Source organism: Narcine bancroftii, chromosome 7 (assembly GCF_036971445.1).
Source record: "Narcine bancroftii isolate sNarBan1 chromosome 7, sNarBan1.hap1, whole genome shotgun sequence".
NCBI classification, from domain to species: domain Eukaryota; kingdom Metazoa; phylum Chordata; class Chondrichthyes; order Torpediniformes; family Narcinidae; genus Narcine; species Narcine bancroftii.
In genome coordinates this window covers 43,694,909-43,707,523 of record NC_091475.1, presented here as the reverse complement: position 1 = coordinate 43,707,523, position 12,615 = coordinate 43,694,909, and the positions used below count along the sequence as shown (strand labels likewise).

General features: G+C 43.3%; 1 protein-coding gene and 1 pseudogene across 2 annotated transcripts in view; one reads left to right on the top strand and one right to left on the bottom strand.

Moving 5' to 3' along the window:
• LOC138738835 (histone-binding protein RBBP7) overlaps positions 1 to 12,615 on the bottom strand; it is a 49,266-nt gene that overhangs the window by 26,676 nt on the left and 9,975 nt on the right. For both annotated transcript variants that reach the window (XM_069889901.1, XM_069889900.1), the window contains exons 5-8: positions 6,240 to 6,355; positions 5,416 to 5,576; positions 4,234 to 4,360; positions 4,012 to 4,089 (exon numbers count right to left, since the gene is read on the bottom strand). In XM_069889901.1, the coding sequence (XP_069746002.1) occupies positions 4,012 to 4,089; positions 4,234 to 4,360; positions 5,416 to 5,576; positions 6,240 to 6,355 (482 nt within the window). The remainder of the gene's footprint in view (positions 1 to 4,011; positions 4,090 to 4,233; positions 4,361 to 5,415; positions 5,577 to 6,239; positions 6,356 to 12,615) is intronic.
• On the top strand, positions 8,568 to 9,028 carry LOC138739723 (small ribosomal subunit protein uS13-like; annotated as a pseudogene).

The following is a 12,615-nucleotide window of genomic DNA, read 5'->3' as shown; positions in this document are numbered from 1 at the left end:
GTGCTATTTTTCCAGGATTTTAGTCCTCCTTTGATTAAACAGAGGAAGGAGTTTAATGATGTAAAAAGACAACTGTGATGCAAAAACTTGAAATATTTGATGATTTACCCCCCCAACTCTGAGGGTCAAAGTAGCAGAAGCTAATCAACGACTTTTCAAGACCAAGAACGAGGTGGAAGTCTTCCTGCGAGGTTTATGAAAAGGCTATGGTTGCCAAAGAGGAAGACTGAAAAATGTTTACAATGGGACTAAGTAAAAGATACATTTTTTTAAAAATCTTGTATTTATTGTTGAAAAGTAAATTTTATTGAACTGTTCACAAAGAGCTCAGAAAAGAGAGAAAACTTGGGAAAAGTAGTAGCAAGGTGGAGACCCCCAGTCTAAGGAGGAGAATGTCATCCAGAGAGGAGTATCTTTCAAAGGTGGCGCAAAAGGGAGGGGTTCTTCTTCCTCCTCGAGAGATTCTGCAGGCATTTTTCAGTCTTTCAGTGTTTCCTGTTTACATTACCACCAGGGCAGGGACATTTTTTAAATAATTTATCTTTAAAAAACATGCAATCAAAAAGGTTTATTGTTAAATATTTGTTTACAAAAATCAATATGGGCAGAACATTAAAATTAATGGGATAAACAGTCGATGGAAAGGAGGTGAGCCTTGGAATGCCTAAAAAAAATTGAAGGCAGATATAATCTTTCTACAAGAAATGCATTTTACCAAATCGGAACATGCTAAATTAAAAAGAGGATGGGTGAGACAAGTAATATCGTCTACATTTGGCTCAAAAGCAAAAGTAGCTGCGATCCTAATTAACAATATACCATAATAGAAGAGAAACTGACTGGCCAAGTCAGAAGATTTGTAAAATTTATGCAGAATCATGGATGTTTATGAACATCTATGTACCAAATCATTAAAATGAAGCCTTTATGAAAGATATTTTTTTGAAAAGAGCAGCTGGAAGACAAAATATACTGGTCAGAGATTTCAATTTCTGTCTAGATCCAATACTGAATAAATCAGCCAGAACAGTAACAATTAACTAAGTAAATTAACTAAATTCCATTTGTTAAAATGGTCTTAGCAGTGGCTAAGAAATGTAGTGCAATTACTTGGAAATCCGACTCCCCTCTACATATAGCATGACAGACTGCTGAGATAAATAATTGCATATCTATGAAAAAAAGTTACATACAACCCAAGGAACAAATATGATATTTATTAAGATATGGCAGACATTTTTCAATCATATAGGGGCCCAATTGTAATTATAAATCTAATAATAAAAAGGATAATAAGAAGTTCTGCTATAATATAAATACAAGTGACTTGCCCATATAGATTTTTGATGATCAACATAAATGTAAGCCCTAACAGTGTGTGGATTTATATTGTGAAAGGGAGGGAGGAGGGGCTGTTTTGTTTGTTTTTGAAAAGAAAAAGTTGAATATGAGTTTTTCTATGTATATTTATGGAAAAAAAACAAAAATTGTTTAAATAAAGGAGTTTTTTTTTTAAAGTTAATTTACTTAGAATCTAATCAACGACTTTTCAAGACCAAGAATGAGGTGGAAGTCTTCCTGCGAGATTTACGAAAAGGCAATAGTTGCCAAAGAGGAAGACTGAAGAATGTTTACAATGGGACTAAGTAAAAGATGCATTTTTTAAAAAAAAAATCTTCTATTTATTGAAATGTTTGGTAGAATAAAACAGGCAAGAGAAAAGTGCTCGAATTTGGAACTTAGAACAATTTGCAAGATCCACCTGATCAAATTTTCAAATTAAAGGAAAACATCCAGTCCGGATGGAGTACCTGACTGAGTGCTGAAAACCTGTGCTAATCTACTGGCTAACATTTCCGTGGCTATCTTGAACATTTCAGTCCTACAGGGTGTGCTAGCCACCAATTACAAACAGGCCTCAATTGTACCAGTGCCCAAGAATGCAGTAACCTGCCTAAATGACTACCGACCAGTGGCACATACATCCACAGTAGGCACTTTCAGATGGCCACAATATCCGACTGTAAAGCCGCACATTGTGCTGCTGGCCAGGAGGTCTACTCACCTAACCCTTCTCCAGTAGGTGTTAAATCCTGCTTGGAGTATCCTCCGTGGCAGCTGAAAGCAGCTGGGCTGCCAGTGGGCAGCCACAGTTTAAACATAAACACAGTTTATGTTTGAATCAGTGAGGCAGTTGTATGTGCTAAGTTTTAAATTTGCTTTCTGTGGACCTACAATGTCGTGGTTCTGATTCAGCAACATACCAATGTAAAGATCACGACCCTTATAGAAGACCCGATTCCCCAAGCACCTTTCATTCACTAAATGAATCTTGGACACGATGTCTATCCCGGCCCCACGACAGTAAATGTTTTGAGAAATCACTGTTAAGAATGGTCCAGTTCCTGTTGAAGGGCTCAGGCCCGGAACGCTAGTTACCTTTAACATCCCATGGATGCTTCGTGACTCGTGCTTGTCTGTCTGGTTGCTCCCTCAAACCGAAAATCAAATATTTAATGGCAGGGCAAGGAAGTTGCTTATGCAGTTTCTCTGATATAAGCTCGAGGTGCAAATCTTATCTTGTTCCTAAGGTGTTCAACGTGGTGATGGCAGTCCCCCCACTAATAGCTGCATAATATCACAATGGTTTCATTCCTATTGTTTGGGCGACAAGGCATCGCAGACATGCATCTTTGTTGATCAATTTCAAAGGGCTCTGCAGTGGTACCTGCTGCAATATATTATTGTGGTAAACAAACGATCTTGACATCTGTGTCATGCACCTATATATGCATGTGTGAAATACCGCAGTCTCATCTGATTGAACAAGGAGTCGAGCTGAAGTGGTAAGGACTATTAACCATGACCAGCTCTGTTAATGCATAACCATGGCCACGGTCAGAAGGAAAGGAATCTCAAACAAAGGATGTCGCAACAAGAGAACTTTGCCTTGGTCTTAAACTGTGGAGAACTCAAAGTGGTAACCAAGTGACCTCTTTTCAACTGTTTAGTGACACCTTTGTATCTTTCTAGAGAGATGTGAACGCACAGAGTAAATTGGGGAGGAGGGTGTGGAGAACGGCTGGTACATTCAGCCTGCTGCTTTCTCAATGTATGTGCACACCTTCCGTCTGACATGCCCGGTTGAATGACTGGCCGGGGAGATTCTCGTCGGTGCCAGTGGGGACACTCTCTCCCCCCCCCACCTCCATTGTTGCCAGTCCCATCCCGAGTTTGTCACCACAGTGTTTGCGCTGCCCTCGTCTCCACTGCAGCGCCCCCAGTCCAACCTAACCTTGCTCCACTTTCCCTTCTGTCCTCCATGCTCCCAATTCTGTAGTGTTCCACATAAGCCCGACACGCTACAATGATGTCAAGGCAGCGTGGGCGGGACTAGACTACTGCACTCCCCAAGCCGCAAGTGCCGGCGCATGATCTTCGTAGAAACACCCAAAAAAGCCAAGTGATTAATTATTTTGAGAGGCTGATATTCTGTGAGCAGTGACACTGATCCATTTCAGTTTGCCTACCACAGCAACAGTCTATGGCAGATTCTATCTTATTGGCTCTCTCCACAAAACCCGGAACACCTGGAGGTTTCAGCATTTGTAGTTCTCTGTGGTTTCCAATGTTTGTTTGCATAAACCATACAATTACACAATTCCAGCACTCAAAAGCTAGAGATCATTAGAAAAAAAATCAGTGGCGTGCAAGTAATAAATGTGATGTCATTATCCTACATATATTGTAATGTAGTCAGAGATATAATAATACAGCCCTTTCACAATACTAGTAGGTAGAACTAGAATTAAAAAAACAAGACAAAGAGCAAGTGTAGGCTTTTATATCACCCAAAACAAAAATTACCTGCTGCACAATAAAAATCTATTTGTAGATCATCAGCTCCAAACATTTCTCAAGTTGTACCCTATTATTCTTAAGACCATAGAAATGTGGGAGGAGGGGGTGAATTTGATTTTTTTTTTAATGTAAAAATATAAAGCAACTCACCTGGAAAATCTCATCCTTGTGTGACTCAAATGAATGAAGTTTTAATTTTAGATTTCGAAGATCCCACAATGCTACTGTCTGAATACAAACACAAAAGTTACAGTTATACCTTGGAAAAATCAACAACATGTTGCATTTGCTGAAACTAACACACATTTACAGGAAACATTTCGAATGATGCTACTACGTTTAGCACAGCTGCTACAAGAAAAAACTTTTCACCTTGTCGGCAGAGCCAGTTGCCAGGATAAATTCACTGTAGGGGTTGAAAGATAAGCAGTTGACTTCAGCTGTGTGTGCATCCACAGAATGGCTAGGCTTTGAAGTATTATTTGACCTGGTATCCCAGCTAGAGAGAGGAAAAAAAAACTTTGCTTTAACAAAAATTTTAAAAATTGACAGTTCCTGTGTTAAAAAAGCAACACAAGACAACTTTTCTTTATCACACAAGATCTTTGCAATATTATAAAGAGGGTCAGTTGATATCTTTAGTGCATGCTGAACAAGCCATTTAAAGTTTTTCCCAATTGACTATCAGCTATTTTCCATTTTATATACTTTCGTTGAGATAATTAAATAAGGATGTAATTGGATGCAAGGCATTGATTCTGAATCCTATTCGAGTAAGCTGTTCTCCAAGTCATAAGATTCTGCAATTGACTTTATGACTGTCTAGGGAAAAAAAAGTGTCAAGAATTTTTTGGGTTTTTTTTTATGATGAATCATTCTGCAAAGCCAGCACTCAGGTCGAGGCAGATTTAACGTTCTCCATGACACAAGTCACCTGCTAATGGTCACAATTGAAGAAGAGCTATTAAGGTGAAGTGCTACCTTATGAAAGAGAGGTGCAGAGGTTAGTAAAATTAACTAATCCCTGTGACAGAAGCCTCAAAATGCCCATTTATGGCTAGCATATAAAATAGTACTGATTTTTCATGAAGCATTAAACATTATTGAAATAAAAGTTATGAACATAAAAAATAAAACATGAAGACTAGCTGCTATAAAACTCTCCTGTTTGCATGAGGACATGCATTGTTAAGATGCTGCAGAAGACCAAAATGATCACTAATTGTACTTGGGACAATGGTGCCCATAATCACCTGCTACGTCTACTGCAGTGGTACTGATAATATGGTCAAAGGTGCCCCCTCTCCCTCACCTGCAGCCCTCAGCAGATGTGCTGCTCCATGCGTCTCTGGGCTGCCATCCACAGCCTGCCAGCTCTAAGATGTTGCCAGAGTCAGGATATATATTATAAAGAGAAAAAGATAGATATTGGGATTATAGCCCTTAATATTAGCAAATACCTCTGGTCTACAGGAAGTAACATTATACTTTCCTGTTGCTTCAATGGTTACAGTATTGATGCTTGTTAAAAATTAGCATTCATTTCATACTTACATCATGAGCTTCTGGTCATCAGCCACTGATCCAAATAAGGATTCATGTAATAAATGCCAGGATACATCTTCTACAACTGCAGTGTGACCTGTAAAGATTGTTTTAGCATCAACTATTTTCCCTTCTTTTGGGCCTGCACTAATGTCCCAAAGGCAGATAGTCTGTGGAAAAAGAGAAACAAGAATTTATATTACTACAAATATCAATTTGGAGAATTCCTAGTCTGAAATTCTAACATTGTATATTTTTGGTTGATTAAAAAGATAAACATTTGTCCATCTAATTCAGGATCCCCACCCACCCCCCCACCCCCAAATGTTTTACCCCTTCACAGAATCCTTGATTACCAGGCATGGAATCCCCCACCCCACATGACATTTTTTTTGGATGACCTGGAAAGGGGGGGGGCCTAACAAAAGTACAAAGAACACACATCTTTCTTCTCCATTCCGTCCACCCTCCCTCGTCCTCCCGTTCGCTCTCAACTTATTAAAAGGCCAAAGCCAAATACAATATGGTGGCCTCCAAGGCCAGCTCTCACAAGAGGTTAGCCCCCACCACTGTGGGCACTATTTTCCATACATACACCCATTTTCCACCTCAAAAAGTTCAGTCGATCCCCATGTTTAGTCCTATTAACCCCCAGGGGTCAATATCAATCGCTTTGGAGACCCCTGATCTAATTACAGAGTTAAAAGGCAGTAGTGATCAAAGTTCTTCATTCTTTAGTTTACAATCAGGCATGCCTAAACCACCTTGAGTTTACAAAACAGTTGGTCATACTTATTTGATCAATCTAGCACTGAAGCAAACTTTGCACTTACATGATCATCAGAAGCACTAAGAAGGTGTCCACTTAGATTTGGGTTCCATGAGAGACCATATCCTTCCTTTTGGTGACCACGTAGCCGTAGATCAGGATTACATTCACCACTTGGATCTGGCGTAAAACACAAAACAAAGCAAAATTCAGCTCATTGTAATAAAGCCATCGTTCACTCCTTAACTCTAAAATACATATTGAATTCAGAAAATCATAAGGCACAGGATCCATGCTTAGCTGCTTGGATTCAGAATTGGCTGGCCAGCAGAAGGTGGTAGATGAAGCATATTCTGACTGGAAGTCAGTGTCTCAAAGGATTCAGTAGGGACCTGTTCTGGAACCCCTCTTTCTGTTCTTTATAAATGACTTGAAGAAGGAAAGAGGGGTGGATTAGCAAGTTTGCAAATGACCAAGGTTGGAGGTGTTGACGATAGCACAGAGAGTTGTCGCATTGCGTGGAGAAGTGGCAGATGGAGTTCAATCCGTAAAAATATGAAGTGATTTACTTTGGAAAAAATCAAACCTTAAGGTGGAGTATGTCAATGTCAAGAGTCTTAGCAGTGTGGAGGAACAGAGATATCTTGGGGCCCAAATCCATGGATCCCTCAAAGTTACTGTGCAAGTTAATGGGGCAGTCAAGACATATAGCGTGTTGGCCTTCACTCTTAAGTCGGACGAACAAGTTCAAGAACCATAAGATGTTCTCAGAGGTAGGGTTTTTAAAAAGTGATGGGTATCTGGAATGTGCTGCCAGGGGTAGTGATTGAGGTAAATATATCAGGCACATTTAAGATTCTTAGGCATATGGATGCAAGAAAAAAGGAGGTATGAAGTGTAAGGGAGGGAAGGCTTAGATTGATCATGGATGGTCTTGTACTGTTATTCAAATAACCACAGAAACAGAAATAGTAATTTGATTATATAGCTTATTTATTATAACAACAGGCTCTTTTCCAAGGCTGATGTTTCGAAAACGCTTTTCAAAATAAAATCATGTTTTGGAGTTAAGCAACTATTCCTTCAACCAAAGAAAAAGTTACTTCCTGGCATGCCATTTAAAAAAAAAATAAAGCACCTAGTATCTGGGGAATGTATTCAAGTTGCAAATCTAAAAAAGTTCTAGAAAAAAAAATTACAATTTGAATAAATGAACAACTTTTGGGTGATTATCAATTCCCATTACAAACTGCACTTTTCTTCTCAGGAATAAACATCCAGATTTGGAGCATTTTCTCAAGCAATATAGATACTAAGTGGAGATGACCATGCTACCTACAGAATTACAATCATCGATGTCATTTTGTGCCAACACATTAAATTTGAAAACAGATTTAATTTATTAAATACATTTGGTCATTTGCAATGTTTTGTGTTTCAAGGTACTGCTTGCATCTATTTGTGACAGTGAAAACAAATGGATTTTACACTTAGCCCATCTGAACAACTTTGAGGAATGAACATCCAGCAATTTCATTAACTGTGAATGGATATAGCACGGAAGATGTCATTCAGCCTGGTGTCTAGGAAAATCAACTCATTCAAGCCCCCCATTCTATATAATCAATCAATTCCTTCTTGAAGGCCACATTGGAACCAGTCTCCAACACCTGTTTAGATAGTACATTTCAGATTCCAATAACACTCAGTGTTTAAAAAAAAATTCTTCCTAACACACTTAATACCATTCCCCTTTATTTTGTACCTTCATAACTGTGGCTACTAATCCTCAACTACTCTACGAACATGAAGAGCAGTCTCACCATCTTGTCTTGATTACTATTCCCCCGTGGCAACGCTCAGAGACGCAGGTGAACCGGCTCTGCGCTGTTACGGCCACAGCAGCAGAGCAGCCGCGTCAAGATGGTGCTGCCAAGTGCATCTTCTCCCATGCTCAAATGGGCTGCGCATATGCCCTTGGATGCCTTATAAGGCGCAGGCTTTTTAAAATAAAAGTTGAAAGTGCAACTTAGTGTGTTTTCTTGTTATTTCACTTCCCTTAGTAGCTACCACTACAATTGGTGAACCCGACGAGCCCAGAAGATTCTGGAGTCTACACCACGGACACTGCAGCAATCAACAGAGTGGCTATAAAATTGCTAACCTTCTGGACGCTTTGTCCACGCACTTGGTACAGGGATGCAGAAGTGCAATTTCACCTCCAGCAGATTACCTCCAACTCAACAGTGTTTTACCACATCGTCAGTTCCCTAGACCAAGAGGCTGCAGCCAGAGTGGACGACCTGATACACGACCCTCCAGAGGAAGGTAAATACCCAGCCCTCAAGAAACTCCTCCTGCTCTTTCAGTCCAAGCTGGAGCGGCAGCCATCATGTCTTTGGTTATGCCCGAGAAGTTTTAGCATATTCTTCGAGTGCTCAACACCAACATTGATGGGCGAAGAAAAGTCGTGTCGGTATCACTGCCATCAAGGGAGGTGTTACGCACATGTAGTGTTGAGGAAAGCGGACATTGTCCTGCGCAAGAGAGCTGGAGAGCTTTCTAAAGAGGAGGTCGAACGCATCATTACAATCATGCAGAATCCACGGCAGTACAAGATCCCCAACTGGTTCCTGAACCAACAGAAGGATGTCAAGAATGGAAAGTACAGCCAGGTCTTGGCCAACGGTCTGGATAACAAACTGCACGAGGATGGTGGAGCGCCTAAAGAAGATCCGTGCACACAGGGGCCTGCGCCACTTCTGGGGTCTCCATGTGCATGGCCAGCATACCAAGACCACAGGGCAGTCAGTGTGTCCAAGAAGCAGTAAATATCTCCGGTGCTGGTGTTGAATTCACCAATAAATACCCAGTTGTATTAAAAAAAGAAACTCCTCCTGAGTACTTTCAGCCTGTTCAGACAATAACGTGCTGCCAGGCTCATGCATCTAGACAGCTTAGGTGACAGAGCACCGTCGGCCCTTATGGACGAAATGCTCGCACTCGCAGAGGGCCACAAGCTATGTCTCATGTATGAGCAGGTTTTCCTGGAACAGATGCCAGATGGCATACAACTGCTGTTGGCAGATCAAGAATTCTCAGACCCACGTAAGGTCGTGACCAGAGCAAACGTTCTGTGGTGCGCAAAACGCGAAAAAGAGTCTGCCATGAACCAGTCAACTCGTCCCCACCCGTGTCAGCAGAACTGAGCACAATCATGCCCCAGCAAAGGCACTGAATACTAACCTGGTGCTTTTAATCACTGACGCTGGTGGGCACAAGCACGAAGATGCAAGCAGCCCTGCTTATTTTGGGAAAACGCCCAAGCCAGCCGCTGCTAATGGCTACAGTGGCTGGCTACACCAATAGGCTATTGCATGTCACTGACAAGGCTAGCAGCCGGTGGTTCCTGGTCGACACTGGTGCCAAACTCAGTGTCATCCCGCCAACTGCCCCGGAACCACCAATGCACCCAAGAGGTCTCACTCTCCAGACGGCAAACAACTCCACCATCAAGACCTTTGGCGCAACGTCCAAATACAACTTGGCAGAGAAAAGTTCTGGTGGAATTTCATACTAGCCGCCGTGGTAACATCACTCCTTGGTCCAAATTTTCTACGTGTGCACAGCCTGCTGGTGGACGTGAAAGACAAGATCCTGGTCCATATCCAGATATTCCAAACAGCCCTGCAGAGATTTCCACTGCCTTACTGACTCCACCACACCTGACCGCTACCCAATCCCACATATAGAAGGCTTCATGACCAACTTGCATGGCGTGAAGTTCTTCTCAAAGCTTAACTATCACCAGATTCCTGTCCACCCGGACGACATTGGAAAGACAGCCATCATCACCCCATTTGGACTTTTGGAATTCCTCCGCATACTGTTTGGCCTCAAGAACTCAGCACAAACCTTCCAGCGCTTGGTGGACAGAGACTTGGACCTTGTGTTCATCTACCTGGATTACATACTCATGGCAAGCAAAGACCATGAAGAACACAAAGATAAACTCCGTAGACTCTACACACGTCTATCCAACTTCAGCCTCAGTCAACTTGGCAAAGTGCCAGTTTAGGAAAGACTCCATGCAATTCCTGGGCCACACTATCACTGCAAATAGGGCAACCACATCAACAGAAAAAGTCGCAGCCATATGCCAGTTTGCCTGGCCTAACACCCTCAAACGCCTCCAGGAATTCACCAGGATGGTTAATTTCTACAACCGCCTCATCCCAGGGATAGCACGCATCATGCAACAATTACTGTTCGCCATGATGTCGGCCAAATGCAAGGATCTACCTTGGACTGAGGAAGTCACTGCAGCTTTCACTGCAACTAAGAACATCCTGGCCAATGCCACCTTGCTGGTACACCCCAGATCAGATGTACCCACAGACTGCACCATTGACGCATGAGCCATCGACAGTCAGTGGAGGCCATTAGCCTTTTTCAGACATCATCTATGCCACAGAGTTTAAATGCAGCAAATTTGACAGGGAGCTCCTAGAACTCTACTTTGCCATGAGACATTTCCGCTATTTTCTGGAGGGCAGGCCGTTCAGTTTTTACTGACCACAAACCCCTCACGCACATCTTCTCTATGATCAAGGATCCCTGGTCAGCTCGCCAGCAAGGCGAGTTTGTACAAGTCAGAGTTCATCACTGCCATCCGTTACTTCTGGTAAGGACAACATTGTGGCTGACACCCTCTCTCAACCCACCATCCAAACCCTGTCCCCCAGGCTGGGCCAATCCCAAAAAAGGATGCGGAAACACAGGCTTTTTGCACAGCCATCACCGACCTCCGCTTTGAAGTCATGAGCGTGCCAGGCAGCTCTGACACACCTGTGTGACGTTTCCACTGGCTCACCATGCCCAGTCGTACAACAGCAATGAAGGCGCCAGCCAGGTTTTTCAGTCTGTCCACAACCTTGCCCACCCATCCATAAAGACCACAATCCGCATAGTGGTGGAGAGGTTCGCATGGCACGCCCTGAGAAATCGTTGCCCAACTGGCCGGCAATTGTATCCAGTTTCAGACCTCCAAGGTCTGCCAACACATCAAGATCTCCATCCATCAGTTTGACCCTCCAAAGAGGTAGTTTGAGCATATACACGTCAACATCGTGGGCCTGCTAACTGTCTCCCGGGATGCCCAATACCCGCTAACAGTGGTAGACTGCACCACAAGATGCCCAGAAGCCATCCCGTTAAAAGGCACTTCAGCTGATTCCTGCGCCATGGCATTATCACACATTGGATTGCTAGGTTTGAGATACCAGCTCCTATTACCACAGACAGGGGCAGTTTACATTGGCACTGTGGACACAACTAGCAACTCTCCTGGGCATTAAGCTGCACACCGCCGTCTACCACCCACAATCCAGCGGCCTCAAAAACTTCCACCGCCATCTGAAGTCAGTTCTCATGGCCCATTTAACCAGCCCTAGCTGGATGAACGAGCTCCCCTGGGTCCTACTGGGCATCCAAATTGCACCCAAAGAGGACCTGCAGGCCTCCTCCACGGAATTGGAGTACAGCGCCCCATTAATCTTGCCAGATGAATTCTTCCCACCATCCCAAGACCCAGGTACCGAGGGGAGAGCAGCGTTGCAGAAACTGTGGGACAGGTTAGTCTCCTTCGCACCCTCATACCACGGGCGCCGGCCCTCATCCATTCCTCAGGACTTATTAACCACAGAGCTTTTGTCCGCCGCAGCCTGCATTCTGCCCCCACTCCAATGACCCTATGAGGGCCTGTACATAGTCCTACGCAGCACGAGCAAAACCTTTATTGGACATTGGGGGTAGGGAGGAACTGTCCACAGCCAACTGGCTGAAGCTCACACATCTCAACCTTAGCCAGTCAGTTGTGCCAATGCAACCCAAGCACCAGGGATGAAATCCCAAAGGTCCGGCCCCACTATGCTCAAGGGTAACGGAACACTAGACCCAGTTCTGGGTGGGGGGGGGGGGGGGGGTTGTGTGGCGGTGTACAGAGATGCAGGCGAACTGGCTTCGCACTGTTATAGCAGCCACGTCAAGATGGCACCGCCGAGCGCTTCTTCCCTGTGCTCAAACGGGCCATGCACACGCACTTGGCTGTGTTGTCACTGCCTGCACATGGGCAGGATTCATAGGCCGCCATATAAGGCGCAGCGTGGGCTTTTCAAAATAAAACCATTGGAAGTGCAAGTGACTTACAGTGTCTAGTCTTGTTATTTCTCTTCCCTTAGTAGCTACCGCTACACCCCTTTATTTTGTACCTTGATACCAATGTTACTAATCCTCAACTACTCCACTTACAGACAGCAATCTCATTATCCTCTGTCCAGATTAACCATCATTATATATACTGTACTTCCATCAAACCTCTCCTCCAGCCTTTTCGTCCAAAGCAAACAGTACTAACTTTGCTAATAGAACATTTCAACCAA